This window comes from Corvus brachyrhynchos, unplaced genomic scaffold (genome assembly GCF_000691975.1).
Source record: "Corvus brachyrhynchos isolate BGI_N302 unplaced genomic scaffold, ASM69197v1 scaffold115, whole genome shotgun sequence".
Classification (NCBI taxonomy): Eukaryota; Metazoa; Chordata; class Aves; order Passeriformes; family Corvidae; genus Corvus; species Corvus brachyrhynchos.
In genome coordinates, this window is record NW_008239553.1 from 9,378,962 (window position 1) to 9,406,433 (window position 27,472).

A 27,472-nucleotide genomic window follows, 5' to 3' on the forward strand; every position below is an offset into this window, starting at 1 on the left:
GTGAGCAAAACTAATATTTATTAAAAGAGGAACACATAAAAAAATGTATAAAGAATCATACCAGTCTATAAGCCCTTACATCATTTCATAAGGCAAGCCTCCTGTCCTCAGTTTTAAATACAGAATCGGTACATTCAGCTCGATGTAAAAGCCATAAAAGTAACAGTAACAGTGCTTGCTTGCCACTGTTCTGCATTACGTATTTTCCAACTGCATAATTCAGTACTTTCCTGTGGGCTTTATGCAAGGTAAGGTGAATCCCATCCCACAGCACAGCAGCATCTGACATGACTTTATTAATTCACATTCATAAGGTGTGTCTACCTTGACTGTTGACGTTTCTAAATTACATAGACACAAAAATTCCTTCAGCAAAGGTCTGGGTGAATTACAAGCTGAAGTGTAAGGAAAAAATATCTAACTCAAACCCTCCAAAGGAGCCTTCCTTCCTCTTACACAGAAAGACGAAGATGCAACTTATGGCATTTTCATCATCTCATGATGATCAAACTGTAGGAAGTAGTAACAAAATCCCACAATGTGTTTCTATTGTCAAATATAAAAACCATTTATTTTTATTTATTTATTGATTCAAAACCAAATTGTTTACCAAAATAAGCTACTCAGTATTGAATTTCTGGGAGACTAAAAGCCACTAAAATCCTTGAGAAGGGTAGGAAGGAAACTGAAACCGTGAATGGCAAAATGGAAAGCAGGTAATGACTGTTCAGTCCTGAAAGTATATGGGCATCAGCCAGTAGCAACTTGAAAGCAAAAGGAGACATTTTCTCTCTCAGTGTGTAATTTTTATCTGTGGAGTTCTGTATAAGATTATGTGAATCATAAAGGTTCGTGAGGTTCAAAAGCAAGAGATAAAAGTACAGAAGGAATCTGTTTCCTTGAACACCAACAGACCTCCGACAAAAAGAAGTGCATCACTCAGTGAAGTCTGGAAGATTATTCTCCAGATGCTTGAGCAGTTTGAATAGATCTCCCAAATCATCTGGAATCAGCCACTGTCACTTGAGATACTGAGCTAGGTAATTCCTCACTCTTCCCCACATGAGGAAGCAACATCCATGTAGTACTGTACATCCCTTGAGTTTTCATCAGAGCACATAAGCTGGAAGGAGTTTTCAGTGTCAGCAGGTGTGCTACTCCCTCTCCAAGAGGACAGTTTCCAGCTACTCACTTTCAGTGTTCTGTCTTGAATCTCACGGCTTTTGTACACTGCTGCCTCTCTGGATCCTCAACCCTAGAAACTGCTCATGCATTTGTCTTATTGATGACTTTCTTCAACTTCCTCCTTTGCAGAGCCAAGTTTAGGGTTTTGAGGAGAGTGTCCTTGTTGTTCAGAATGTTGTAGCGATTCACTTCCACTAATCTGCTGAAATCATAAGGCTCAAAGGTGAAATTTAGTGTATGGTAAGGGGAATCTTTTGACTCAATGATGAAGTCACCAAAGGATTTCTCTTCTTCTGACTCACGTTCAACTCCTGCAGCAAGAAAGAAAGAAAAAAAAAATCACAAAAACCTTCTGCTGTGGTAGAATGATTTTAGTTGAATTCTGCTAGGAGGATATCACAGATAATTCTGTTGAAACTTAACTTTTCCTCCAAAGCTCCTCCTCAGATATTTCAGCTCCTTCCAAAATATTTTCAGGCTGAAGTCAAGATATTATCACCCTTTCCATTTCCACCAAAATACAGTACTAAAATACATTTTCGTTGTGATAAATTATTTAGTTCATCTGCAATTATTATGCTCAAAATAGGAAATATAAAGCTCAATTCTTCTTGGAAGTGCTATTCTACACTGAAATAAAGTCACACCTTGAGTTCAACTGATCTTAGCAGCACCCTGCCACTTAAATACCAGTCTCGAAAGATCAACATTAAAGTAGTTTACTACAAACACTTTTGCTTGTTGCTGCTATAGAAATAGCAGTCTTGAGTCACATTCAAGCCTAGCTCACTGAAACACTTTATTGTCAATGAGGAAATGCAGCCAGGGCCAGGCAATCACTACAGTATTAACACAGATAACATTAACAGCATGCCTCACATCCCCCTCCACCAGTCCTGCATGTCCTTTTCTACCTATTACAAAGGTTTTGCTCAGGATGCTGTTTCCTCCCCACACGGAAGAAAAAGGACATTGATTTTTGCCTGTGTCTTCTTAAAGGTCTCCCTGTTGCTTGATAGACTGAGGAGGGTCTTAAAGTCTATTTTAATCACATTAAATGAAGCAAGGATCATTTATCAGTTATCTCATACTACAAGGGCACAGGCCACTTAACACTGAGTTACATGATCTGACACATATTGGTCCCCAACACGTCACTGCTTAGTGGTTTATTCATATTCAAAAAACAAATTATCTTCTTATTTGATTAATAGTCTTTTCCCATATATTCAGAGTAATCAGAAGTAACAGAATCAGGTATCAGGGCAGAAAGGTTCAGAAAGAACCAAAATTTAGACTAATTCTGATTCTTCCAGACTTTGGATAGCAGGGGGTGGGGAGGAGGGGCCAGGTTTGTGAGCCTCTTCTCTCATCCTGTGCTTCAGAAAACTAGTGGAAACTGATTCTGCCTTAAATGTAAATAAAAACTTAATAATTACAGAGTAATATTAAGAAGAATGAAAAGAGGACCTCACTGAATTTTCCATCAGCACACACAATTGTTAGAAGAATGCTTTAAAATGCAGCCTTCTTACCTGGGGCTTTGTACTTCTGGAAGGTGTCATTCACCAGTGGGAAATGCAGTACAATAGGAGCCCTTGGATTATCATCATCCACAAACATGTAATACTCTTTTGGCTCCTTTTCATCTTCCTCACTAAATTTGATTTTCGGAAAAGGAATTTCCTGCTCCTCACAGTATTTCTGAGTCAGCTCTAAAACCTTTTATCAGGAAAAAAGATAATTGCAGTAGAACACCAGCAACATTTCTAAGATCATCTAACTACAATCCTCAAAGGGAAAAAGACTTTCAAAAAAAAAAAAAGAAAAAAAAGACAGAAACTCAGCTTCGAATCAGCAGAAACAATTTCTCTGGGTGGTAATAAAGAAGAATGAAGAGCAGAACTGCAACAAACATCAACAGACTGCAGCTGAAATTTTTTATCCTTTCCTACTCTAAACCTACTCACCTTGACATTTTTGCACTTAAAAATGAACACTTGTATATACAGAATATAACTTGTTTGCATGAAGAAAATCACCAATAGCCACTCTTTCTTTAGAAGTATATATCAGTAACAATGTAACAATGATCTTATGGGCCAAACAAATCCTCTTATTTTATTTAGCAATCTGTTTAGGCTTCTGAAAATTCTTGAATCTTCTTACAGTTGTCAACTTTCTATTTTCTCATGACCTTCACAGGAAAAAGCATAGCAAAGTAACATTTGAAATGTCTTTTCATAGGAAGACAGGCCAAGAGAGGTGGGGCTGTTCAGCCTGGAGAAGAGAAGGCAGAAAGGAGACCTTACAATGCCTTCCAGTACTAAGAGAGGCTTACAAGAGCTGGAGAGTGACTTTTCACAAGGGCATGTAGTGATAGGACAAGGGGGAAATATACTTAAGCTGAAGGAGGGTAGGTTTAGTTTAGATATTAGGAAGAAATTCTTCACTGTGAGGTGGTGAGGCACTGGAACAGGTTGCCCAGAGAAGTTGTGGACTCCCCATCCCTGGAAGTGTTCAAGGCCAGGGTGGAAAGGGCTTTAAGCAAACTGGTCCAGTGGAAGGCGTCCCTGCCCATGGCAGGAGAGTTGGAATGAGATGGTCCTTATGTCCTTTCCAACCCAAACCATTCTGTGATTCCATGAAAGACAAGGATTTATTTTCATTCATTTGTCCATTAGTGTCTGTATTCAACTTCAACTGATCTGCTGCCATTGTGAACATGATTCTGTGCTTTTATGTTCAGTCATAATGCTGAGCTACATCTCTCACCTCAAATGGAGCTTCCCAGGAAAAATTGAATGACAAGATAACATCCACATCCCTCTCTGGCTGAAGTACCAAAGGAAAGGGAGAGTTGATAGAAAAGCCACCATCCACTAAATACAAGCTCTCTTCCATGGGAGTCAGCTGGTTGGGAAATGCATCCAGGTGAGTACCTGTAAGACACTCCAAGGTACACAAGTAACTATATTGATTCATTACACATGTCTTTGTAGAAGAAATAAACAAAGCTCCTATTAGTGGTATAAGAAGAAAAAAGACACTCCAACATGCCCCTTCATCTGAGACAGACCTGGAAAGCCTGATGATGATCTTGCCTTAAATGACAGAACAAATACAGTGCATCTAAGTTCTTTGCTATGGTGTAGGAAGGGATATATTCCCTGGCTTCAGCAGAACTAAGTCAAGCTCCCTTATGTTCCATGACATTGGGATATTACATAGTGTGTTAATATTTTGTGATAGTCAGATACGTATAGACTCATTTACCTCTCCAAGTCACGAATTTCTTGATGTTAACATAATCTTTATGAAGATACAATCCCTTCATGAAGTTGAAGGTCTCTCCACATGTGACCCGGGACTTGAAGAAATCCTGAAAAATTTGTAGCAAGGGGCCCCCAGGTATAACCAAGCGAGTCTTCAGTCGTGCTGGGTCTCGGAAATGCAATCTTCGGCAGTCATCTGCAGAAGTCACACAAGGATGCAGAACATACACAAAATGCCATCTCCAACATTTCAATCAGATCTTTCTACAATATTTAGACAGTTGTCCTAAGGCTGAATTTGTCCTCTAATAAGGGTATTGTAATGAAATTTAAATGAGCTGCATATTCCATAGCTGGGAGATTTAGCAGCCCTATTTAACAGGACGAGCATTACTCATGATGCATTGCCCATATTAATTTCAAACCCACACAAAGAAACACTTGCTACCAAGTGACAACCACTTCTGTCACATAAGACATCAGTCAACCACACACAATAGCATTTATATTACACAAAACCAAAAAGGGTGGGGTGTGGTGGGGGAACGAGGGCTGGAAAGGCAGAGGGGAAAAAAAATCTCTTCTTCCACTATTTACAGTAAGGCCGTAACTACGCACATGAACAAGTCTCAGCCTCTAATCTCTTCCTTTTCACTGCAACAAACAAATGGAGATCAATTCATAAACATACAACCATCTTATCCAATATTACAAAAAGCAAGGGGAAACTGAAAGCCTCTTTTTCCACCTCCTGCTTAGCAATCCAGCTTCTATTCCTCCTCAGGATTACGATGCCTGCACTTCAATGTGTTTAAGACAGCTCCCAGAACAGCCCAAATTTATAGACGAAGTCAGATACAAATTCTTTTTAAAAGAAGGAAGACAAGTGTACTAAAGAAACATAGTTTCTTTCTTCACTATAAGTGTGATCAAAGGGAATAACACACAGTAAAAGAGACGTGTCCCAATCCACCCTTTGTGCTAATCTTGAAAACTACATACAGCACATTTTTGCATCATATTATTTGTGATCATTACAAAATCAGCAATCTTTTGAAAAATCCAACTATTTTCATGGATGTTCTTACCTACAACTTTGATAACATCTTTGAAAGAATCTAGAAAGCTCAGTCCTATACCAACCACCTTCAGGCAGATATCATCCAAGCTTGCAGCAAAGGCACTGCCCCACATTCCTGCAGGGGAAATGTGGAAGAATTTAACACTCAAAATATTTTTCATGGTGTAACCAAAAGGCCTATAATTCAGCTGCCATTTTCCATGGGAGAGGGCTGCCATTTGATCACTACTATTCTAACAGTTTGAGTTAAAATCTTGGCATTAATCACATGACAAATTATGATGTTACAATATAATGCAGAAATTTTTCCAAGAGAAAAGCATAGAAAATACAGCAAGAGAACAGGAAGACCGACAGCAGACAGGCAGCTATAATAGAGTCATCTTGCAGACTTGGGACATCAGACTGTAACACTATGAACCAACACCTAAAGCTCTGGAGAAAGATTTGACATATTTCACTTCTTCGAGTTCTTTTGGAAGGGAAAAAAGACATGGACTTGCGTTCATAAGTCCCCAAAGCAGCAAAGTTCCTTTCCATCTCCTTAAATGATAATTTAATCATTACCGTAAGATCATACCTTGTAGAAAACAAATCCTGGGCTCTGGATGTTTCTGGACAAGCCGTCCCATGAAGAACTCACTGTCAAAATCCTCTGTTCGAACAAAAGCTCCATATTTGCGGAATCCAACTTCATAGGGAGTGAACTCACACCATTCTAAGAACAAGCCAACAGGATATTTACTCATCTCAGAGAAAACATGAGTGAAAATATTTACCTGATATCTGTTCGCACAAGGGAGACAGAAGCAACTCTCCTTCCACTTTTCACAATCACTATGGATTTCCCTGCCCCTCTTCTCTAGCCTCTATGTACATACGATTAACAAAAACTCTCATGAAGGCTTTAATCCATCTTGCTCCATCTTGACTTTGTTACTACAGAAATAACCTGCCTATTTTACTTTTACTTTAAACCATTTTGATGGCTCCCTTTTCCATCCAAAGTGGAAGCTACATTATTTTTCTCAGCTTTTCTTTGCACTACCTACCATCTCCCAGAAACTCCTACAGTACTGACTTGAAAACTCCATTGACCCACTGTGTCAGACTTCATTGTCTGCTTATCAAAGTGTCCCCTCATGCTTGAAAGATTTCCACAGAGAGCTGAAAAAGAAGGGTCATCCAGTCCAACTCCTGGGCCTACACAGATCAACCTGACAAAACACAGCATGTGTCTGCTAGCATTATCCAAATGCTTCTTGAACTCTGGCAGGTTGGATCAAATTGAATTCACTGCCATACACACACACTCCTCCAGAATAAAACAAACAAACAAATCCCATACTGGTACACAGATGGACACAAGCATTTGTGTTCCTGTCTCACTCATCTATCCCCGCTTGTTGCATCATGTTTAAAGTTTCAATGAAGGACTGGTCTTCATATTTTTACAGTAAGAACTCAGGCCACTAAAACATAAAATTTTGATGATGCATACTACAAGGTGGCCAATCTATCACTTTACACAAATCCTACACAAATATTATGTCTGAGACTAGAGAAGAAAGTGGTTTCCTTACCACCAAGGACTCTAATTCCTTGATTCAGACAGAGACACATGTAATACAGGAATCTTCTCAGCTCCTGAAAATTTCAGGCAGTTTCTAGAAAAACATGGAGTGGCCAACAGTTCTGAATCTCATTTCTCCATTTTAGCCACAGTGAAGACATTTGCTATCAGAATGATAATACTCTGCCAATCAGTATCCTACTGCCTCTTGCAGTACCAACTGCTGCTTGAGCTGTATCTCCTGTTATCATCTGCTCACTACCCAAGGAACTGGATAGATGAAAGAAATTTATGGACTTTAGCAAACAAAGACAAATTTCCATGTCCATACCTGCAAAGTCACCACCGCTCATATTAGGTCTCACATTGACAGCTGCATAGATAGGATAAGGGTTCTGAGCCCATTTCCCTGCTTCCTCAAGCAAAGAAGGAGGAGCACACTTAAGTAAGCTCTGTACCCATACTTTGACAATTGGGAGCTGTTGCTTAGCATTTCTGATTAACAACACTACTAATTCAAAGTCCCTTTTCCCCTCCACTGTCCAGGCATATGCTTAGATTTGTCCAAAATATTTCTGCAGATGCATATTTAGAATGTCTAATGTTATTAAGAAACTAGTTACCCCTCTAATTTCCAATCTTAATTACATAGAAAATACTGCACAGTAACTTCATTCTGCAAAACCAACATCATTCTGTCAGGTTTAACTTGCCCAGTACAAAAGCTATTAATTTAATAAGAATCTTTCCAAATAAACTCTGCATTTTTCTGTAACACTGATCCACATGAATTAAAAATTCTTTACTGAAGAAGATACTATGTTTACTCCACAGCACTGCTTGTACCAAAACAGCTTGCAAAGGTGGAGAGTATTTGGTTTCTTGACTCTAAACACCTGTGTGGGTAGATTCCCACTTGAAAGAGCAGCAGCAGTAAACATTGAAACATGAACTCTTTTACCTTCTGTTGTAGGAAATATTCCACAATAAGGCCCCACAAATCTGTAAAGGAAACCTTCCGTCCACTGATCTCCATTGCATTCAGCTCCTTAAAATAGTATTTCAGTCGTTCTGGGGAAAATGCCCCTGCTTTGCTGCTGGACACAGTACTCTGAGCTCTTCTGATTGCATCTTGAAGGTCTTTCTGTGACCAGTCAGGGTCTTGATACAATGTCGATAAACACCTGAAAATGCTTTTATTAGTGTCATCAGTAATAAAGACCCTTGCGTAAACAATAATTTTAGCTAGTTATAATTACTGCTGCAGCACTTGAGAAGTCTAGCTAAAAGAAGAGTAAAGAATTCATAAATAAAGGATCTCTGAACTCTAAAATGTGCTGAAAACCCTGACACCTACAGGACATCTTCATCCTGATTGCTAACCTCCCTTCCAAGGATGTTCCAGGAAGCCATGCCAGCTATGGTAGCACCCATGAACCAGTTCATAAACATATGTTAACTCCAGAACATAACAACCATGATAGGCTGGCTGATGGCAAGGGTGCAGCATGCAGCAGTAGAGGTCATAGCCTTCATCAGAACACAGGTCTGATTGAAGGAGAAGCTAGTTTGGACCATTGACTATCCATACAAACAGATGCCTACATTTCTTTGGAAGGGTCTCTGAATCAAAAGGGGTGGAAGAATTAGGCACAGAGGGGTTAATTTAACAAACAAAGCTCTGGAAGGAAGGATTACACTGTCAGGTTGCACAACTCCTCTATGAAATTTTTTCACAAAAACAAGGGATGACTTCATCACAAACTCCAAGAACCGAGCGGCTGAAACATTCTAGCCACATCTAATATTTCAGCACATTGCTCCAGTCCACCAAAGGGCAAGACAGTGCTATGCCTCTCTTCAGCCACTTACACCATTTTGGAAGGTGAGGCCATAGAGGCCTGCATGGACATGCTTCCAGTGACTTGCACCACCTCAGTTATCTTCTCAGCAAGAGTAGGAGAATGAGGAAGGCTCTTTTAGTGCTCTGAAGTAATACACAGAAGTTTCATTCGTGTAATACGTGCCAATATTCAATTGTCAGACTTGCACAAGCAGCAGATTCATAAATTTAGCCAGTAGCTGTATGGGTTGGACACGAATCTCTTAGACTGCTCAGGATCACCTCTAAGTTTCTGAATCAACACTGCATGTAGCTTACCAAGTAGAGCCAGAAATCCCACACAGGTATATAGCAGCATCCAGAAGGCCCAGCTGCTGCAGCCCAGCTAGGCTGCCATAGAACGATGTCAGTGCTCTCATCCCACCTCCAGACCCCAGTACCGCTATGACGGGAACCTGCAGACACCAAACTCAGGAGTCACAACCACAGATTTCTGATTGCCAATAAATTACAGAACAAATCCAATTTCAGCCTCATTTGAATAAAAAAATCGAGATAAAAATCTCTACTTTTGTTTACATTTCAATTTCAGGCTTGATTTCAAGCTGAACTTCTTTCTCTATTTCGTAATTGAAATATATTGCTTACTATAAAGCATAGAGGGGTCATCTTAGGGACAGTGGCTTACTGAAATTGTTATGTATATTATCACACATTTACTTTCATACAATACACATATAAGAGGCAATTATTCTTAAAACAGCAGCCAAATATCACCAAGCAAGATACCAGGCTATGGAGATACAAGTATCCTCAAATAAGCAATTAAGAATCTATTCCTGTGGTGTGGGTTTCATTTTAAACATTCTGAAACAGACTTTCCCATCACAATTCCAAGCCCAAGATACAAGAGTTCAAGTAAAGTACATACGTTCTGAAATCTTAACATTTTGTGTTCCACAACACACATATCCCCCTCAAAATTTAAGAAATATAACAACATTTGAGATTCCAGAACTGAAATGTACCAGGGATGTATCTCACATTATAGTGAATGAAAACCATGTTTTCTGTTGGTTACAGGCAAGGATTCCTGCACTGCCTAATTATCAGCCAAGCGTAAAGGATGTTACCAATCTCACCACAGCACTGTGCCCAATACCTCATCTTTTGGAGGGGATTCTTTTAAGCCAAGAGTCTTCCTCAGTGCCTCAGAAACTACTTTCTTCCTTTTGTCCAAAAATTCTCTCTCCTCCTTACAGAGATCAAAACCCAGACGTATATCAAGATCCCAAGTGCTGAAATAGAAGTTAAGAAAAAACACCTTGAAATTTTGGAGGATTTGTAATCAGCATGGAAAAGCAATTTTTATGAACACACAGTCTAGGTGCTGATCTGAATTGGATCAAACTCTCAGGTGAAATTTTAGTGTATACACCAGTTATTTTGTACAACAGCTTTTGGAATTAAAAATTAAAATTCTCCACATTGTATTTCTCCTTTAATGTTTAAATTCAAAGCTTCTGTCAAACAGTACTCAGATTAAGCTTCAGGAATTTCACAAAGGAAGAAAAGACTCTCAGTGAAGAAGATTGTATGAGGAGCAACTGAAATCACTGGATCGACATGAACAGTGAAATGAGGGGCAGAGCATTTTAAAACAGAAGTTTCTGAACTCAAGAGGCAGAAGGCAGCAACTGAATACCAATTAACTTCTTACGAGTTTGCAAAACAGGAGTAGGATCTTCAGTTGATGACTGGATACCAAATGACCCTATCAACTTACAAGCCAACTGCTTGGTTTTCCGTAATTTTTCCTTTTTACTCCTTTCTTGCACCCTTTATCTATTTTGTAGTTCAAGCTCTTCACACACAGAGATGTCCTTTCCTATCTGTCAGTACACCACTGCACATATTCTGGGAAATATCTGTGCCTGACAAAACTACTTAATATTTACACCAACAGCTATTTTACATTTAAGTATTAGGAACACAAAATTTGTACAGATCTCAGCAGGATTGACACCAGTCCATTAGACAGTATCTGCAGAGTGAAGAGTCACAGCCTTCAGAAGAAAAATAATCAAAGATATTTTTCTTTAATCTATCCCAAGAGATCAATGGAGTGAACAGACCTTCCCAGAACAGCAAGGAGAGTCACTCAGTTCCTTTACTATGAGAATAAAGGCCTTCCCTGATTTTCAAAGGACTTTGGGGTTCCCACTCACCTCTCTTCAATTTTCAAACTCATATCCAAACTTTTTCCCTGTGAAAAGAGAGAACACATCTTGCAATTGATAGCAATTACACAGGTGGAACTACAAAATGGAGGTTATGACATCAACAGAGTCACCATTTACTATCCAGAACAGCACCTCACCCACAAAACTACGTCTCTGGAACACCTTTCCCTTGCACCTATTTCAGACATTTTTACTGGTCTCCGCAGAAAGCAAAAATATACTCAGAGAGCAGTGTGAAAATTATTTCTTCTATAAGTGTCCTGCTTTTTCCCTCCTCTGATATTTTTCTTTCACACCCTGAAAAGGCTTTTTGCTTTGGCAAGTGATGAACTTTATACTTTGTTTTGCAAGACCCAACCATGAAAACATATTTGGAAGAAATTCACTGGGTAATCTCATTACTTCATTCTACACATCCAAGAAAACAGCACTCCTGAGAATCACACGTTGCCTAACTTTCCAGACACCTAAAGGCAATGGAGGAAAAGGTTATCTCATGCATGTTAAAGCAAGAGCAAAATATTGACATTACCTCTCCCAAAGGAACGATTCTATCAACTTTTTCTCCAATAGGAAGGGAATTAACTGGTACAGTCCCCAGTCCCAGAACCGTAGTATGCTTTTCAATATCAGGGTTCATGCCATCCTAACAAAAAACAAAATCTTATTTGAGATTCACAGAAAAAAGTGAAAGTTATGACTTCCATGTGTCAAAACAGCAAGCAATTCTTAATATCACTATAGCTAAATCTTTATGAAAAGTCCAAGGCTTTTCAAGGGCATCCTGCTTTCTGCTTGACAGGTCTTTGCAGGGGTATTTCTTCCATTCAAACAGTTTCTTTGTTGTTTTTGTTGTTTGGGTTGGTTTAGTTTTAGGGGGGTTTTATTTGTTTGTTGTTATTGGGTTTTTTTAATATACCTGTCTGTCACAACCAAAAAACCTTCAAGTACAAAATTTCCCCCACGAATAGTTGTGTTCTGGCAAGCATCAGAAAACTCACAAACAAACTTGTGTTCCGTCTTCAAAGCAAGATTTGGGAAAGATACCAAAAAAGGCAACATTATTAGACATACATAAAAAACACCACAAAATAGGAAATAAGATATCTCCTCAGGGACATGTGGTAGCATGTAATTTTAAAAAATCTTCAAAAGCAGAGCAAATTAAAGTTTGCCAGGAAATATCTGAGTTTTCTGTCATGTAGCAAGTGGCAAGATCTCTTAATATAGAGCTGTGTGCAGACTCCTAAATGTAAAGAGGCATACTGAAAAGCCCTCCTATCAGAGGGTCACACTCAAGCCTACAGAGCCTCCAGATGTGGTGGAGCCCCCATACAAAACACAGGGCTCAGTCCTCGGGAGGACACTGCACCTTAGAGAAAAAATGGGCTGTCACCCTTCTCACACCACAAACTGAAGTCAAACCAGGAACTACCCACCAGTGTCTTCAGACCAATAACTGCTGTCCTGAGTCCAATGTCCCTCTAAGCTCACTCTCCTCCTCCTAACTTGCATAACATGCATTTAGGTGCAGGGCAAGCAACATTACCACGTTCTTGGCACTCTCCTACATCTGATAAGAGAGAAAAGGTCAGACTGAAGACTTCTGTGCTCTATGCCACCTGTTGAAGGAGTATGTTCTCCTAGTTACCAGGGTGGTTTGGCTGAGGTTCACCACATGGGGCAATCCCCATGGTTGACTTCTACAGTGTTTTTGCTTGCCTGGCTCTGAGTTTTTCACCACTCAAGTCCAGGTCTCTCTCTTTTGCTGCCTAAAAATTCAAAGCTTCTGTCAAACAGTACTCAGATTAAGCTTCAGGAATTTCACAAAGGAAGAAAAGACTCTCAGTGAAGAAGATTGTATGAGGAGCAACTGAAATCACTGGATCGACATGAACAGTGAAATGAGGGGCAGAGCATTTTGCTGCCTAATGAACCCCCTGGCAAAGCTATTCTTCCATATCCTTCTTTGTGTCCTCTTCTCCACAGTTCCCTCTAGAGTAGTCAAGATCACCATGTGCAATCATGTTACCCAACTGTTGTGGGGATAAAAAATGTCATAGAATAAAGAGTTTCCTTGCTCTCATTTTTGGAGAATGAATATTCAGTCACTACACGGGTACCTGGAGAAACTGCTAAGAAACAGACAAAGCTAAATAAACCTCTGCAAGTGGCAACTGATCTACAAGTTTCTAATAGAAAAGACTTCCTCTAGAGTGTCTAAAAAGATGAAAGTTGTCTTCATGTAGCAAGCATGTGCAGAGTCAGATTTTTTTAATCCCTGAGTTTGAACAGGTGTTAAAATTTTGGGGAGGGCATACTCTTAAGGTAATTTCACCTCCTTACACAATGTCAAAGATCCAATGCACAGTCTGACATTTTTAAAACAAACAAACGAAAAATAGTAGCGTGTAAAAAACAATGAGAGAGAAAAACTTATCTCTCTGTAAACTTTGTGGAATCAGCATGGATGCTTACCTGTAGGACAGATATGGTTTGCTCCAGCTCCACTTGCAGTTCTGGACACATTTCTTTATCCACATGAAAGACAAAGGAGGTTCCATAATCCTTCTCATTGTCTGGTGTCCAAGGAATAGACAACTGCTTTTGATATGCCCCTGGGACAGACACCTTGACCTCACAGCATCCTGCACATTACAAAAAGATGTTTAGGAGCCATTTTTTGAAAATCACATACTTATTAAGTGTAGCTGAGACTATGAAAACACAAGCAAAAACTTTATTGTGTGGTACCCAGTAGAAAATACCCAATATTATTAATTATTGAAAAGTAAAAGCAAAATTACTTTAAAAGTCAATATTGCAGTCAGTAAGTTAAAATGCACTGTATAGACAGATAATCAAGTCTCCCCTCTCTCTCAAGGAACAAACATGTTGAAGAGTAGTGCTGACTTAAACTCTCCAAGCAGCCCTACCTTGCTGTTTCTCTTTTGTGTTTTCCTCTTTGTTGACAGTGCCTTGCAGTGTCAAGCAAGGATGAACCTGTGAAAAAAAGAAACCAGCTCTGGTTATACAATTTTTAGTTCACTTCTTTGTTGAAATTTAATTCATCTGCTATATTAGTTGTAGGTTTACAGCTGCAAGCTGTTCAAAAAAACATTAAGCATTGTTTTGTTATTTCAAATAAAGACCGAGTTTTGTTTCAGTAGGACAGGATTATTTGCTCTTGTTCCAAAATAAAAACCATACTTTCTGTTCAGGTACTGGGGTTTTTTTATACAGGCAGTACTTCATAGTTACAAGTTACCACCTGGGGTTTTTCTGGCTTTTTAATTTTTAATGTATGCATGAGTTCCTATTCAGAATCTGTTCAGATCCAAGGAAGTACTTCATAAATTTCTGTCCCACCTTGTCTATGTCCTCATGAAATTTAGTCTCTTACACCATTGAGCCATCAGCTTACCCTCTAGGACAGTAGATGAGATATTTAATGGGCCACAATTCCCCTAAAAGATAAGAAACTACTCCACTGCTTGAATATAAGACTGATTTGCTAAGGGAAATTGGAACACAAAAGCTTCCTTCCTATGAAATAGTTTTCAGAACTGTGTTGTTAAAGGCCACCAATTTTTCAGGAGAAAAAAAAGTTGAAACTCTACATTTCAACCATTATCCTTTTCTTCTTACAAAAAAACATTACTCCAGTCCCTTTTCTTTCAAGGGAGAAAAGAGGCCATAACACCTGTATTTTTAATGTATAACACACTGATTTTCTTAGACTGATTAATAGAAAAGAACAGGGAGTAATCCCCTACTTAATAATGGCATTGATAAAAGCTTAGAAATAATATGTGTTAAAACAAGAAGAGGGACTCTGCCTGGCCAGGGTCTAAGCTAGAAAACACAGTACAATCTTCAAGACTCACTTGTCTCCTAAAGACATTTTTTACAATTTTTATAGCAGCCTTACTGGGAAAAAACAAACAAACAAACAAAAACCTCAAAAAAAAAACCCTCCACCTTTCTGTAAGTTGGTATCAAGTTTAAAAACGAAGGAAGATTTTTATACCAACAAATTTTAAAAAACAGAGAGGCAGATCCTGGAGAGAATACGAGCTATTTGGAAGCAGGATTGTCCTTTTCCTCTTGCTACCAAAAACTTATCTTCAGGAGTAAATCACAACACACATGATTCTGGCTTCCATGTACTCACCACAAGGACTCCGTTGGTCAGTACCTCTGTAGGGGCATCTGAGCTGTGAAAGCAAGAGATTTATTGTAAGTGATGACTGGTTATAATTTTGCTTCATCCTACTTCACAGACTAATTGGCTGAATAAGCAGTGGGGTGAAAAGGTCCTCAGTGTGGGAGATCCAGACAATCACCAAGTATATTTCCCTTCACAAAATAATGGGGGCTGGGAAAAACTGAAGAAAAAAATTGATCTGCAAATATAAGCATGTGCTGTAAGATCTTCCTATCTCAGTTATTTTGATAACCTAGAGAAAAACTGAACTTAGATAGACTATCAGATTGATAAAGTATTCATTTGTGTATTTTGCAAGGTCAACTGAAAACTTTCCCCTCCTGAATAACTAATCCATAAAGTGTTCACTTACTTCCCATGAAGTCCAGCAAAATTTTATTTCTTTTTTGGTACCCCAAAAATTTTGGCATCTGGAGCATTAAGGATACTTTTGGTCAGCCATTAGTGAATCAACTCAAACACCACAGAGAACTATAAAGCATTAGCCTTTTTATGGGCTGTCCCTGCACAGAAAATGCAACTGACAACATATCTGCAGAGCACAAGTTCATTCAGCTCTTCAGGTAAGACTCACCATTTCTCCAAGTAAAACTCTACATCCAGCTCTTCATTAGCCTTTGAAAATAAAAGTCGGACATTGGTGACCCTCGATCCTGAATATATGAGACATTTTTCCAAGAGATTAAGCTTTTCTCCTGTTACATAGTTATAGTAACTTCCTGTTAAAATAACTGGGTTTGTCCCTTTTATAAAAGCTCCAGCTAAAATTTGAAATGGTTAAATTTAGCCTTTTGTTTTTGTTATTTAAACACCCCTCTCCCTCTGGACACGTCCTATATGACCAGACACACCTATATTTGAAGACACAAGCACACAGAAGTGAGAGTTTGCTCTCAGATCCATTACTCTGCTAATGAGAGAAAAAATCCTCCTCTGGCTCAAGAACCACTGCAGCACCATCTCTGCAAACAGCTTCTGCGTGAAGCTTTGGGCTTCCTCCCATTTCCTATTTCAGCAGCTTGCACTCTTAGCTCCTTGCTGTCTTTGTCCTCTACAGACTTTGTTCCAGCCAAAGTCTTTTCTCCTCCCATAGCATACAGCAAATATTTGATATCAGACCTAACACAGCTTTTAAAATAACAAAGTAGAAGCCAATGTGGGTTATTTTCTTCATTGAAGTTGAAATTTTCACTCCCTTAACTACAGATCAAGATGACTTAAGCATTCAGCAAATGGACAGAGTTAGTGGGAACAAGGGAGTTACTAAGCCTCTTTCCATGATCATAGATCATTTAGAGTGCCTGTAGCACTGCCCAACACCTCCCTGTGAACTGCACCCCAGTTAGTCTGCTTCTGACCACACCAACAGTGCTCAACCCCAGTTTCTCAAGAAAACACATCATTAGCTCACCTTTAACCCAGACCTATTGTAGCACTGTGTTTGTGGCATTACAAAATAGATCGGTCTGGTGATGTGGCTTTACCCATGTAAAACAGGCTGTCTTCTAAGTCCATAAACAGGTGCACAGGCTTGAGAGCAGCTGATACACACCAGTGTCATCCACATGAAGCAGAGGTTAAATGTACTAAACATAATCCAGACGAAAAAAGCTTCTCTCAGGCTTTTGACTTATTAGATATAGTGGTAACCTTTGCAGCAATAAACTTGGTTTTTGCAAACTGATGATGACAAACTAATAAGGCAGTACCCACAATGATTATGGACTGCAAATGCCTTTCATTTTAAAACCAGCTTATGTTCCTCTAAGTCTCATGAAAAACTAATCCCATTTAAAGATGTTTTAACATTTCTGAAAGACAGCAGTAATCCCAAATTTTATTTAGCTGGAGCATCCCAAAGACTGTGGAAAACACACACAAAGTTACTAAAGAACTTGGAAACACCTCAATTGACAGTAAAACAATATGTGCTGTCATCAGTCGTTGATTCATTTTTCCCTTCTGTCTTCTCCAACACAGGTAAATCAAACAGCAGGCACTGCCAGATTTGTGCAGTGATGAGCTGCAGCCACTCCCAGCTGAGCCAGGGACTCACCTCGGGGTTCAACCTGAAGGTACGCAGCAGGGGCTGACCCAGCTTCATACCCCCCACGTCAAAGACGATAGAGGTGAGCTCATCACTCACAAGGACATCCTTATCATAGAGGGTCAGCTCCAGAATGTTCTAAAAGCAAACAGAAACAAGAAGCCTAAGAGGAAGGGGCAGAAACACTGACAAACCTGGGTAGCTATATACAATAGACAGTTTGTGCATTAATCAACACGCTTCCCTTTCCCAGTCCTGAGGAAAATCAAGTACTGTCAGCAGGGCTTACAGCATAGTTAAGCAAAAAATGCTCGTAGTTGACACCATTTAGCCAACGTATTTTCTCAGCTTCCCAGCTAGAGGGAGGCCCCAGCTGAACACGTGGCAGTATTCTCCACAAGCTCCACTCACAGATTCGCCTGAGGAAGCAATAGCAATTTCCACTCTTTCAGGATGACTCAGTCCAGGATGTTATAGGGACCAATTGCTTCCTGCTCAGCACTGTCTCAGAGCTGGTAAATTCAAGAGAAACTGAAATATACACAATGAGAGCATATGGCACCCAAATAAAGAGTCTTGCAGCAACTAGTTCTCAAGGAGACAAGACTGAACTTAGAATTGTGCTGGCAGTCTCCAGCAGTAACCAGGCTGAGGTCTCATGAGCCTGGAGGGAAAGAAAACGATCCCACACTCTGATGTTTAGCTTTCAATTTTCTTACCAGTCAAGTCAGCTACCATTCCACATTTGTCACCAACCAAAATGGTGACAAATGGTACTGGAGTACACCAAGTGTACTCCAGTGAGGGGGATATTTTCTTGTTAATAGACACCTTATTCCAAAGCCTGGGATGTTATTCAAAGCCATAGTGCCCCACTAAAACTGATCTCTTAAAGTACAGTTTCCTCCCCCCTACCATTAGTGTCTACTTTTAGAATGAATGATGACAATCATTAAAAATACTGTATTAGGTCCTACACAGATAGTAGCTGTACAGTCTCTATCCAAGAGTTTGAATTCGGTTTTCTCAATCATAGGAACTGATGGCAAAACTTGACTGAATGAACAAAGTGGCAGTGAGTAGAAAATTAGCTCCTGTGAAAGAAGCAGCAAACATGAAATAGAAACTTGCTTAATCAAGGAATTTCCTTGAACTCCACCAGGTAGTGCCATAACTTCCCTTTCCTGAGTTGCATCACAAGGACATTTATGGAAAATTCCAGCTGCAATTTACATGAGAGTGCAGTTAACCACAGCAGTTTGTATCACTGGACATGCACAGTACAGCTTTTTGTACACTGAAGACAACTGACACCTTACAAGCAACACTAGTTTTGAGGGTAATAAAGAAGCCTTGGTTTTGAATGAAGTATCAAAAGGAAGCCAGTACAAAAACACAAGTAGTCCAGCCGGCTCCACAAAGTGCCCTTACCTTGACAGCACTATGGATCCTATACTGGAAAGTTTCATTCCATTCTGGGTTCTCAGAGTTGTCAACAACCTGAGTTCGGGAGACTCTGGGAGATGCAGTGGGCAGCTTTAGTTCCACATAGCAGTCTGCCTTGGACACTAGAGCAGAGAGTGAGAGACAGGCACCAGAAAAACTTCATTCAAACATACTCATTCCCTCATTTTCTAGATCTCATTGCATCATAAAAAAGTGCAAATTTAAGGCTGGACTTCTAAAGCAAAATAATGAAGTAAATGTCTTTAAACAGAAGCAAATTGAGTATTAGGTGCCTATATTTCTTTTTTCTGGTTCATCCAAGTCATAAAGCCCTTAATAAAAAAGGATACTATTTAAAATGAGGAAGATCAACTTTAAAAAAAAAGATCACTGCTGATACCAGGCCTATTGCTTCTTGTCCTATCACTGGGCACCACTGAAGGAGCCTAAGCCTACTAAAGTCCAACTTGACAACATCCACCACTCCTATACCCTTGGTTTATTCTGGCCAGGAGCCGGGCTGACTGTTTCCATTCCCTGAAAATAAATGGTTGTCCCAGAGTCCTTCTTTCTTCCATTTAGGGCCCCTTCAACAAAGCAAGTATGGGGACCATTCTTCACTCCAGCTGAACAGACAGGACATAGAAAAGAACCCTTCACAGCATAATTCTGGCCCTCAGCCTCTCAGGAGGGTTTTCTGCTCCCTGAACAGCTATTTGGCATTCCAAGTAGTTTGATATTGGATGCCAGATATAAACTTAAGGCAGACTACCTTACTCGATTTAATCTGAAGTAATTTAATATAAATGACTTTCAAAGATCCAAATGCCTCAGACAGCCCTGAGATCTTTACACAGGTGTGTAACTGGAAGGGAATATATACCATACTATCAAAACCAGGAGGAGATAGAAAGTTGATCAGTCAACCACCTACTTCCTTTGGAGTCTGCAATGGCAAACAAATAGCAGGTACATGAAATAAAGCACTGCTACAACTGAGAAAATAAACATTTGAAAGCTGGAATTAAAGATTTCTACTTCCAGGTTCAGGAAGACTGTTCAGCAAGAGTCAGGGTGAAACTTGCCATAACCAGAAGGCTGAATCCAGAGAAAGGGATACAGAATGGGCCACAGTAGAACAGGTAAAGGAGCAGGGAAGCAAAACACTACCAGGACTTACTTGATTTTGTTCTGCAACTGCTTAATCTGCAGACTGGCCTCACATAAAGTTGTAAAATATATATAAAATAATATAATATAATATATTCTTTATGTTATAGATATAATGCTTTACATGAGAAGCTTTTGTTGAGACATAAAGGCAGTGCAATGTGCATAGGGAAGAGGCTTCCCGCAATGCTCTCTGTGCTAGAGGTATGCATCGAGGAACCAACATGTTCTCATAATACCTTGAGTAAATACTTACACACATCTGTACCCTTGATGTTTCTGGCTCGGAGGACTTTTACTGTTAGGTTGTAGGAAGGGTGCTTTTCCCACTGAAAAGAGAGAAACAAGCTCAGCATTTAGCTCAACTGCAATGCCTGTTCTGCAACTACACTAGTATTAGACCAGAGAAACGGATCAGAACCAGCCAGCCCAAAATAAGATATTAATGAATCAATTTGGGAACACATGTGACACTTTCAGTGTCCTGGAGGACAACTAAAGGAGCCTAGAAGGAAACTCAATTCCCTTTCAGCAATGCAATGAGGGATGTATTACAGTAACTCCTCATGGACTTCAGAAAACAAGGTCCTTATTTAGGAATTCCTCTAATTATAGATCAGTTTTTAATTGCTTTGTTAGTATATTCTTGGTGAGCGAAAGTTGCTCAAATACATTCACGACAGCTAGTTTAAGAGTACTGGCCAAGGGCACAGTAATGCTTGAGTAAAAGCAGACATGGCAAGATTCTTAACAGCAGGGTCTGAAGTCATAGAAGGTATACGCTGTTTACAATGAGAAAAAAAACCCAAAACAAAACAGTTTCTTGCCAAAACACTTTATGGCAGTTTGAGTAAGAAACGACAAAACTTAAATCCATTTTCATTCTGGACTGTTACTGGTATCAGCACTCTAAATATGCATGTCACTTTACCAGCATAGATAAAAATGTAATCCTTACTCCTGAAAGCTTCTGGGAGATTATTTTTGGAAAGTAGTATTAGTATCTACATGCCAGGACTTGAAGTGGAAAAAAAAGTCTGACTGGATCCTAGAATATCATGAAGGAGAAGTGGGGGGAGGGCAGGGGGCAAAAGAGAACAGCTTGAGGTGATTTAGTACAGAGACTGCACAGACGTAATTGTATAAGGCTCAGGAACAGAATGGGATTCTGCCTCATCTTCATCAGTTATGACACAATCCTGGCCAGTTAAGAACTTTTCCTATTCTTAAATCACATTTTCAAAATGCTTTGCACGAATGGTCATTACTTCACATTCATAATTTCAACATGGCTGGCTTGAGACCAAAATTTAATTTTAGATACGCTAAGTATTCACTTACAATTAAATTCAACAGATCTTCACTTACAACAAAATACTGCAGATTGAAAAATGAGGCACTGGAAGAGGTTGCCCAGAGAAGCTGTGAATGTCCCATTCCTGGAAGTGTTCAAGGCCAGGCTGGATGGAGCTCTGAGAAACCTGGTCTAGTGGAAGGTGTCCCTGCCCGTGACAAGGGGGTTGGAACCAAATGACGTCCGAGGTCCCGTCCAACCCAAACCATTATTTAATTCTATTATTCTTGAAATATTATATAAAAAATGTAGGCACTGTATATCACTAACTGGGATCTCACAGAAACCAGTGAATCCTGAATTTTTAAACTCTTCTTGAATATTCCTTACCTGATAAATGCAATTATACTATGTTTCTTAAGCAGTCACATCCTTGGTGAGTTTTCCTTATTTTTCATCTCTTGGAGATACTTGCCAGCTTTTGCAAAACAGGCTTTGAACAACACGATAAAACCAAGGCATACATAGTATACTGAACATTTTTGTATTAAGCAAGCACCATTCACCCTGACCAACAAGCAAAGAGCAAAAACTACATGAGTCACCTAAGATAACTCACACGCAGATACCAATTAAATTTGTGCAAATAAAATCCAGTTATTACTAATCTTAAGGGCCACTTACTTGCAGAATTGACATATTGAAGATGCTCATTCCTTTATTTCTGTGAACAAGACATGCCTTCACATCGAATTTCACCATGAGTTCCACCCTTCAGATGCTAGTTTTTCCTCTTTAAACCTTTCCTAATCACCTTTCTTTTATTTGATCCCTGACACTAGTTTCTCAGGCAAAGGCTAACCACCTTTCCACTTCATCAAGTGGATTACAGAGTGAATGGATTACAGAGAGAAATTCAAGATTGCGTATGTTATTCTCACCAGCTTCCTAAAGTTGCTGCAACTCTTCAATTTGTTGAGACATGAAGCTATTTAATCACACCCCCATGGCTGTGAAAGCAATCCTCACTCACATAGCCTTGCTATCACCTGGAAATCAGACACTATCAGCAGAGGGAGCACAGAGCACCATGAAGATAGCCTATCCCTCTTTTATTGCACACCATCTGTCAAAAATGTACTTACATGCTCAAAAAAAAAAAAGTCCTTTCCAAATGTCTCTAACACCTTTGATTTGCAGCCAGTCATTACACAGATGAGGATACATTTTCCACACCCAGATCATAATTTAAGGGCATATAACTCCACAGAAATTCCACTGTGCTCCCAAGCCTGTGCAATCGGTTATGCCAGAACCTTCTCTTACACCGTTTGCACTTTCAGCAAAGGCACAGCAAGGTCACAGCATGTTGCCAGGTGAGCCTGCAGAGTAATGAAGCATGGGAGTATCAGATATGCTCTATCTGAATGATCAGGGAAAAGGCAGGCAAGAAATGTGTATGGGAAGTGGGCAAGGAATAATGATGACAGCTCTGCCTGTACCAGCATACAAGACAGCACACCAATGTATGTGACTGATGCAAGCAACTAACTTCTGCCTTGCATTTTAATTATTTTTCAGAATCACTGCTTTTCCAGAGCTCAGGAGTGCATCTAAAGCAAAAAAAGAAAAGCCCCCTTTAAATTCTAAAATGAGGGTGACAAGGCTGAATTTTCACATACTTAATTTAGCAAACAGCTGTCTGTACCTTTCATCTAAACTGAAGATGCTGATGCAGCAGGAAGCGACGGTAAAACAACTCTTTCCAGCTACAGGACCAAGTAGTCTTTACTTTCATATAGTCCAGGATACCTGCCTTTATACAGTGGCATGTAAGCGCTGGGATCCACTCCACAGCTCTCAGTGCATGCAGAGGACTCACCATAGGCCTGCCAGACTCATTACAAAAAAGTTGTCAAAGCAAATAAAAACATAACTTCTAAGACATATTTCGTGTTCACAGCTACTGGGAAAATCAGGTAGTTCAAAGAAATGTCCATTTTACCAGTGGAGCACTTTCTCCCCATCTTGTTCCTGCTCCCAAAGAAACACTGCTGCCCATCCTTGTGGCCAAAGCATCACAAGTTTGTCTTTAAACCCCAAAGAAAACCCCTGACTTTCCTAGGCACCCCTTACACTGTCCCTCCTCCCTCAGGAGTATGCATCTGCAATCATGAAAGAAGCCTAAGAACCATAGTCTTCTAGCAGGCAGGATTTACAGTTAGCCAGGAGATGAGCAGTGCCAGCAGCTAAGTAACACAACAGCAGTGGCAAACACCAGGCTCACTCTCAGTTTATTGTCATCTGCCTTTAGAAGCAAAACTGAGGCTAAACTGTAGAAAACTAGAGATCTGATCATGTTAAATTCACCTACAAAGCCAAAAGGCTGATCTGCTGCCCCACCCCTTGCTCAATTACTATCAGTTAGTCAATACAAAAATCTCTCCCTACAGCCAGCAAAATTTTTATAAGTTAATTATTTATTTAAATAGTGAGCACTTGAGGAAAAATATATCCAGTGGTTTACAGGTTAATGGAGGCTAGCACGAGTCTCTTCTAACCTGATCTCCCAAGTACTAAACAATAATATTAAAAAGTGAAAAAGATAATTTTTATCACACAGCAAGCAGAAGTGCAGAAAGGTATACAACCAGCAAGTTGTCTTGTGACAACTAATGGTCACCTCTGTTTTAAGTATTATATTGAGGGGTTAGCATGATAGGACACAACAAGGGTGATCAGCTTATAGATCGAATCTCCAGCCAAAGGCTCCTTCACAAACATTTAGCTTAAGACAAAATTGAGGTTATTGGCCCAATCATCTTATACAATGAAACGGTTTCACTCCAGGGACAAACACGTCAAAACCACTTTATCTGTTGTGGTTGCACTGCATTATGAATGGGAGCTGAAGCCATCATTAGTCTTTGTCTACTTGAGATCATTAATCTCTGTAGGACAAGATAGAAAAGAGAAAAGAAGGCAACTGTAATCAAGGATATTTTGCAAGAAAACACATAAGCATGATTTTGTCTCTACTGATGGAAAGTGCAGTATTCTGTTCTCTCCCCCCAAAAAAGTACTTGGCATTAGCGTCATTCTGCTCCCCAAAACCTAACGAAACACAGACTGGCTCTGGATTTCCTCACGCAGACCCTAAATTTCATAAAAGCCTGAAATCTCTATTAACATTATCATTAAGGGAAAAGTCCGGATAACAATAAATATTTTCATTCCTGCGCAATGCAGGACTGGTTTTCCCCACGTGCAGCAACAGGAAGGCACTCCCGAGCACATCAGCTAAGGAATGGCATCTCAAAGACAGCACCGCGAATTGCCTTACCCGCCAATGATAGAACCCAGTCTCTTTCCTCTCCTTCCTTTGGAAAAGCACCGCCGCCAGGAAAGGCAGCACTCGGGGTGGAAATGGGCCCCGCAGCACCTCATGGAACATGGGAGAAACGTCCTGCCGTCTCTGCAGAAAATCTGACAGGGAAACCCGGAGAACAAGGAGAGTCCCGGGACGCCCGGCTGCGAAGCGCTGTTTGCCACAGGCTCATCTGAAGTTTTGCGCAGGACTGGGCTGCGCTCCAGCTGTGAGGAGCGGAGGTGTGGCCCACACTTGCCAAACAAGCCAGCTCAAAACCTCGCTGGCAGGTTTTTCCAATATTGCTACAAGATAAGGGCAGCGAAGCAGCGCCAAACTGGGAAGCCCTGGGCAGGAGGAAGCAGTGCTTTGTGATCCAGCCGTGACATCAAAATCCCCAGTCCAGATTTTCTTGGAGAGTTCCAGCAACCTGATGTACAACTATGGCCATTTTAAACCCTTTCCAGAGCTTCAGCACAATCTACCAATATTTTTAAATAGAAAGAATCTGGCTTGAAGTAAAATCAAATTTGTCACTGACTGCAGCTGTTCAGAGTTTCAGGGAGGCCACAGCAGCAACACCACAGTTTGGTCTGCCACAAGATGCCTCAGGGAATATGAATTCCCCACTGTATCTCCCCTCTCTCTATGAGTGGCCTGCATAAGTCTCCCATTTTTCCTCGTTTACATGTAGTACAGTCTTGATTTTTCCACCAAAGGTTCTCAAAATATTGTACAAGAGACAGAACAGATTTTTTTAGGGGTCTATCATGCCTTAAAAAATAATTAAGTAGTGAAGGAAATAGTTTACTAGAAGTGATTAGCTTATTAGCAGCTGCTGACAGTTGTCCTGCTGGAGCCTTTTATCAAAGAGCCAAAATTTATGAACTGAAATTGCAGACCAAGTACCAAACTTTAGTGTTACAACAATTAAAGTGGCAGAAAATGTATGAAAGCCAGTAATGCAGCATGTCATTAGCTCCATGCAAACATGAGAATGTGACACATTCTCAGCAAGGTCCCATTCCTTAATCATTTCCTGTCATTAGTGTCAGTCACCAGACTAGAATTTAAGAAAATTAATAAAAGTATAAGCTTGGACATTTCAAACACAAACAAGTCAGCACTAGGTGGTGAATTCACAAAACGAAGAGTCAACATGGACAAAATGCAAACATAATGCCATTGTGAAACAGCCACCCACTGCCATGAAGCTCTCGTGTCCTACTAAATGGTGCAGCAGACCACTGGGCTGAAAAAGCAATTTCTTTGCTTTTCTACTTACCACTACACTAAAAGTGAAGGACTGCAGCACGCCTCCTATGAAGAAAGGCTAAGGGAGCTGGGACTGTTCACGCTGGGTAAGAGACGCCTCCAGGGAAACCTCACAGCAGCCTTCCACTAAAGTGGGCTTTTAAAGAGGGAGAGTGACTTTTTACACTAGCGGATAGTGATAGGACAAGGGGGGATGGTTTTAAAGAGAGTAGACTTAGATTAGCTGTCAGGAAAAAATTCTTTACTTAGGGCATGGTGAGGCACCAGAACAGGCTGCCTAGAACAGTTGTGGAAGCCTCATCTCTAGAAGTGATCAATGCCAGGTTGGGGCCCTGAGAACCTGATGCAGTGGGTGGCATCCCTGCCCATCGCAGGGGGCTTAAATCCAGAATATCTTCAGGGTTCTTTTCAACCCAAACCACACTATGACTATCATGTTAGGCTTTATTTATCTTCCAAAAAAATGCAGAACCAGAAGTGTTCTTTTTTTTACATTTAATCTAACACAGTTTGACTATAAATTACAAGGAAAATCTAGGTGGCCTCACAGTACAGTGAGAGCATGGAGAAATCACATTTATTCTAGTTTGTTACAGGCAGTGTATTAAGCCTCTGTTTTGTCTTGAGTGCCCAATTGCATATAAATTAAGCTTACCGGCCTTCTAACGCTCTCTCCTCTTCCAATGAAATCTCACTCAGCACAGGGATCTCATGTTTACAGAATTTCTCTCAAATTTCTCAAGAAAAACTGAAAGCTTTTTAGAACATATGCTTACGAATTGTTTCAGTCAACAACAGATCACCCATGAGCGGTGTTTTTGTGCAGTTTTAGCCATCTACAGACACTGTTGTCAGCAAACTTAATACCCAAAGAAAAACTACTTGGTTTTGTTATCTCCCAGCAGACTAAGAAAACAAGCAAGCAAAATGGTACCAAAAGATGAAGAAAGCCTCCCACCGGGTAATTCTACTTCTGCTTGTATTAGCATGCCCACAGGGGTCAAGGTAGATGTGTATCTACAGTGCGGTTTGGTGTTTTTGTCAGAAAGCATGAAATGCCATCATCAACTATACTATGTATTATTTAAAATGTGTGCAGATATGACAAGGGACCCCTTTTTGTCCCATTAGCAGCACTAAGAGGAGAGCTGAAATGCAGTATGTAACTAGAAGAGATGAAAATTTGAATGGATGTAATCAAGGATAGGATTTGATTTGGGTTTGGTTTTTTTTTGAGTTTTCTCCAGAAATACCAATATACTTAGTTGTTCAATTTACTCATCAGTGACTTGGATGAAGGGGCAGAGGCCTCCTCAGCAAGTTTGCTGATGACACCAAGCTGGGCGGAGTGGCTGAGATTTCAGAGGGCTGTGTTGCCCTTCAGAAGGACCTCGACAGGTTGGAGAGATGGGCAGGGAAGAACTGTCTGAAATCCAACAAAGGCA

At 40.1% G+C, this 27,472-nt stretch overlaps 1 protein-coding gene across 3 annotated transcripts; it reads right to left on the bottom strand.

Moving 5' to 3' along the window:
- Positions 1-27,472, bottom strand: PLA2G4F (phospholipase A2 group IVF). Of its 3 annotated transcripts, XM_017742257.1 has the most exons (20): positions 24,729-27,470; positions 20,348-20,420; positions 18,907-19,043; positions 17,485-17,613; positions 16,003-16,043; positions 15,375-15,417; positions 14,137-14,203; positions 13,679-13,848; positions 11,733-11,846; positions 11,186-11,223; positions 10,120-10,255; positions 9,276-9,412; positions 8,039-8,298; positions 7,446-7,532; positions 6,122-6,259; positions 5,549-5,656; positions 4,462-4,656; positions 3,961-4,127; positions 2,721-2,907; positions 1-1,496 (listed from the first exon to the last, which is right to left on the bottom strand). In XM_017742257.1, the coding sequence occupies exons 1-20, from the start codon at positions 24,837-24,839 to the stop codon at positions 1,267-1,269; spliced, it is 2,568 nt and encodes an 855-aa protein (XP_017597746.1). In that variant the 5' UTR covers positions 24,840-27,470; the 3' UTR covers positions 1-1,266. The 3 variants fall into 3 exon arrangements, with proteins under 3 accessions (XP_017597746.1, XP_017597748.1, XP_017597747.1); XM_017742258.1 differs by lacking the exon at positions 1-1,496 and having other exon boundaries at positions 2,820-2,907; positions 3,961-4,137; positions 24,729-27,472; XM_017742259.1 differs by lacking the exons at positions 17,485-17,613; positions 18,907-19,043; positions 20,348-20,420; positions 24,729-27,470 and adding an exon at positions 16,840-17,008.

Coding starts and splice junctions, on each gene's coding strand:
- PLA2G4F (XM_017742257.1), bottom strand. CDS start 24,839: ATGTTCCATGAGGTGCTGCGGGGCCCATTTCCACCCCGAGTGCTGCCT. Junction 11,224..11,732: donor GAATCGTTCCTTTGGGAGAG/GTAATGTCAATA, acceptor CTCTTTTCACAG/GGAAAAAGTTTGGATATGAG. Junction 9,413..10,119: donor AATCCCCTCCAAAAGATGAG/GTATTGGGCACA, acceptor TGGTGTCTGCAG/GTTCCCGTCATAGCGGTACT.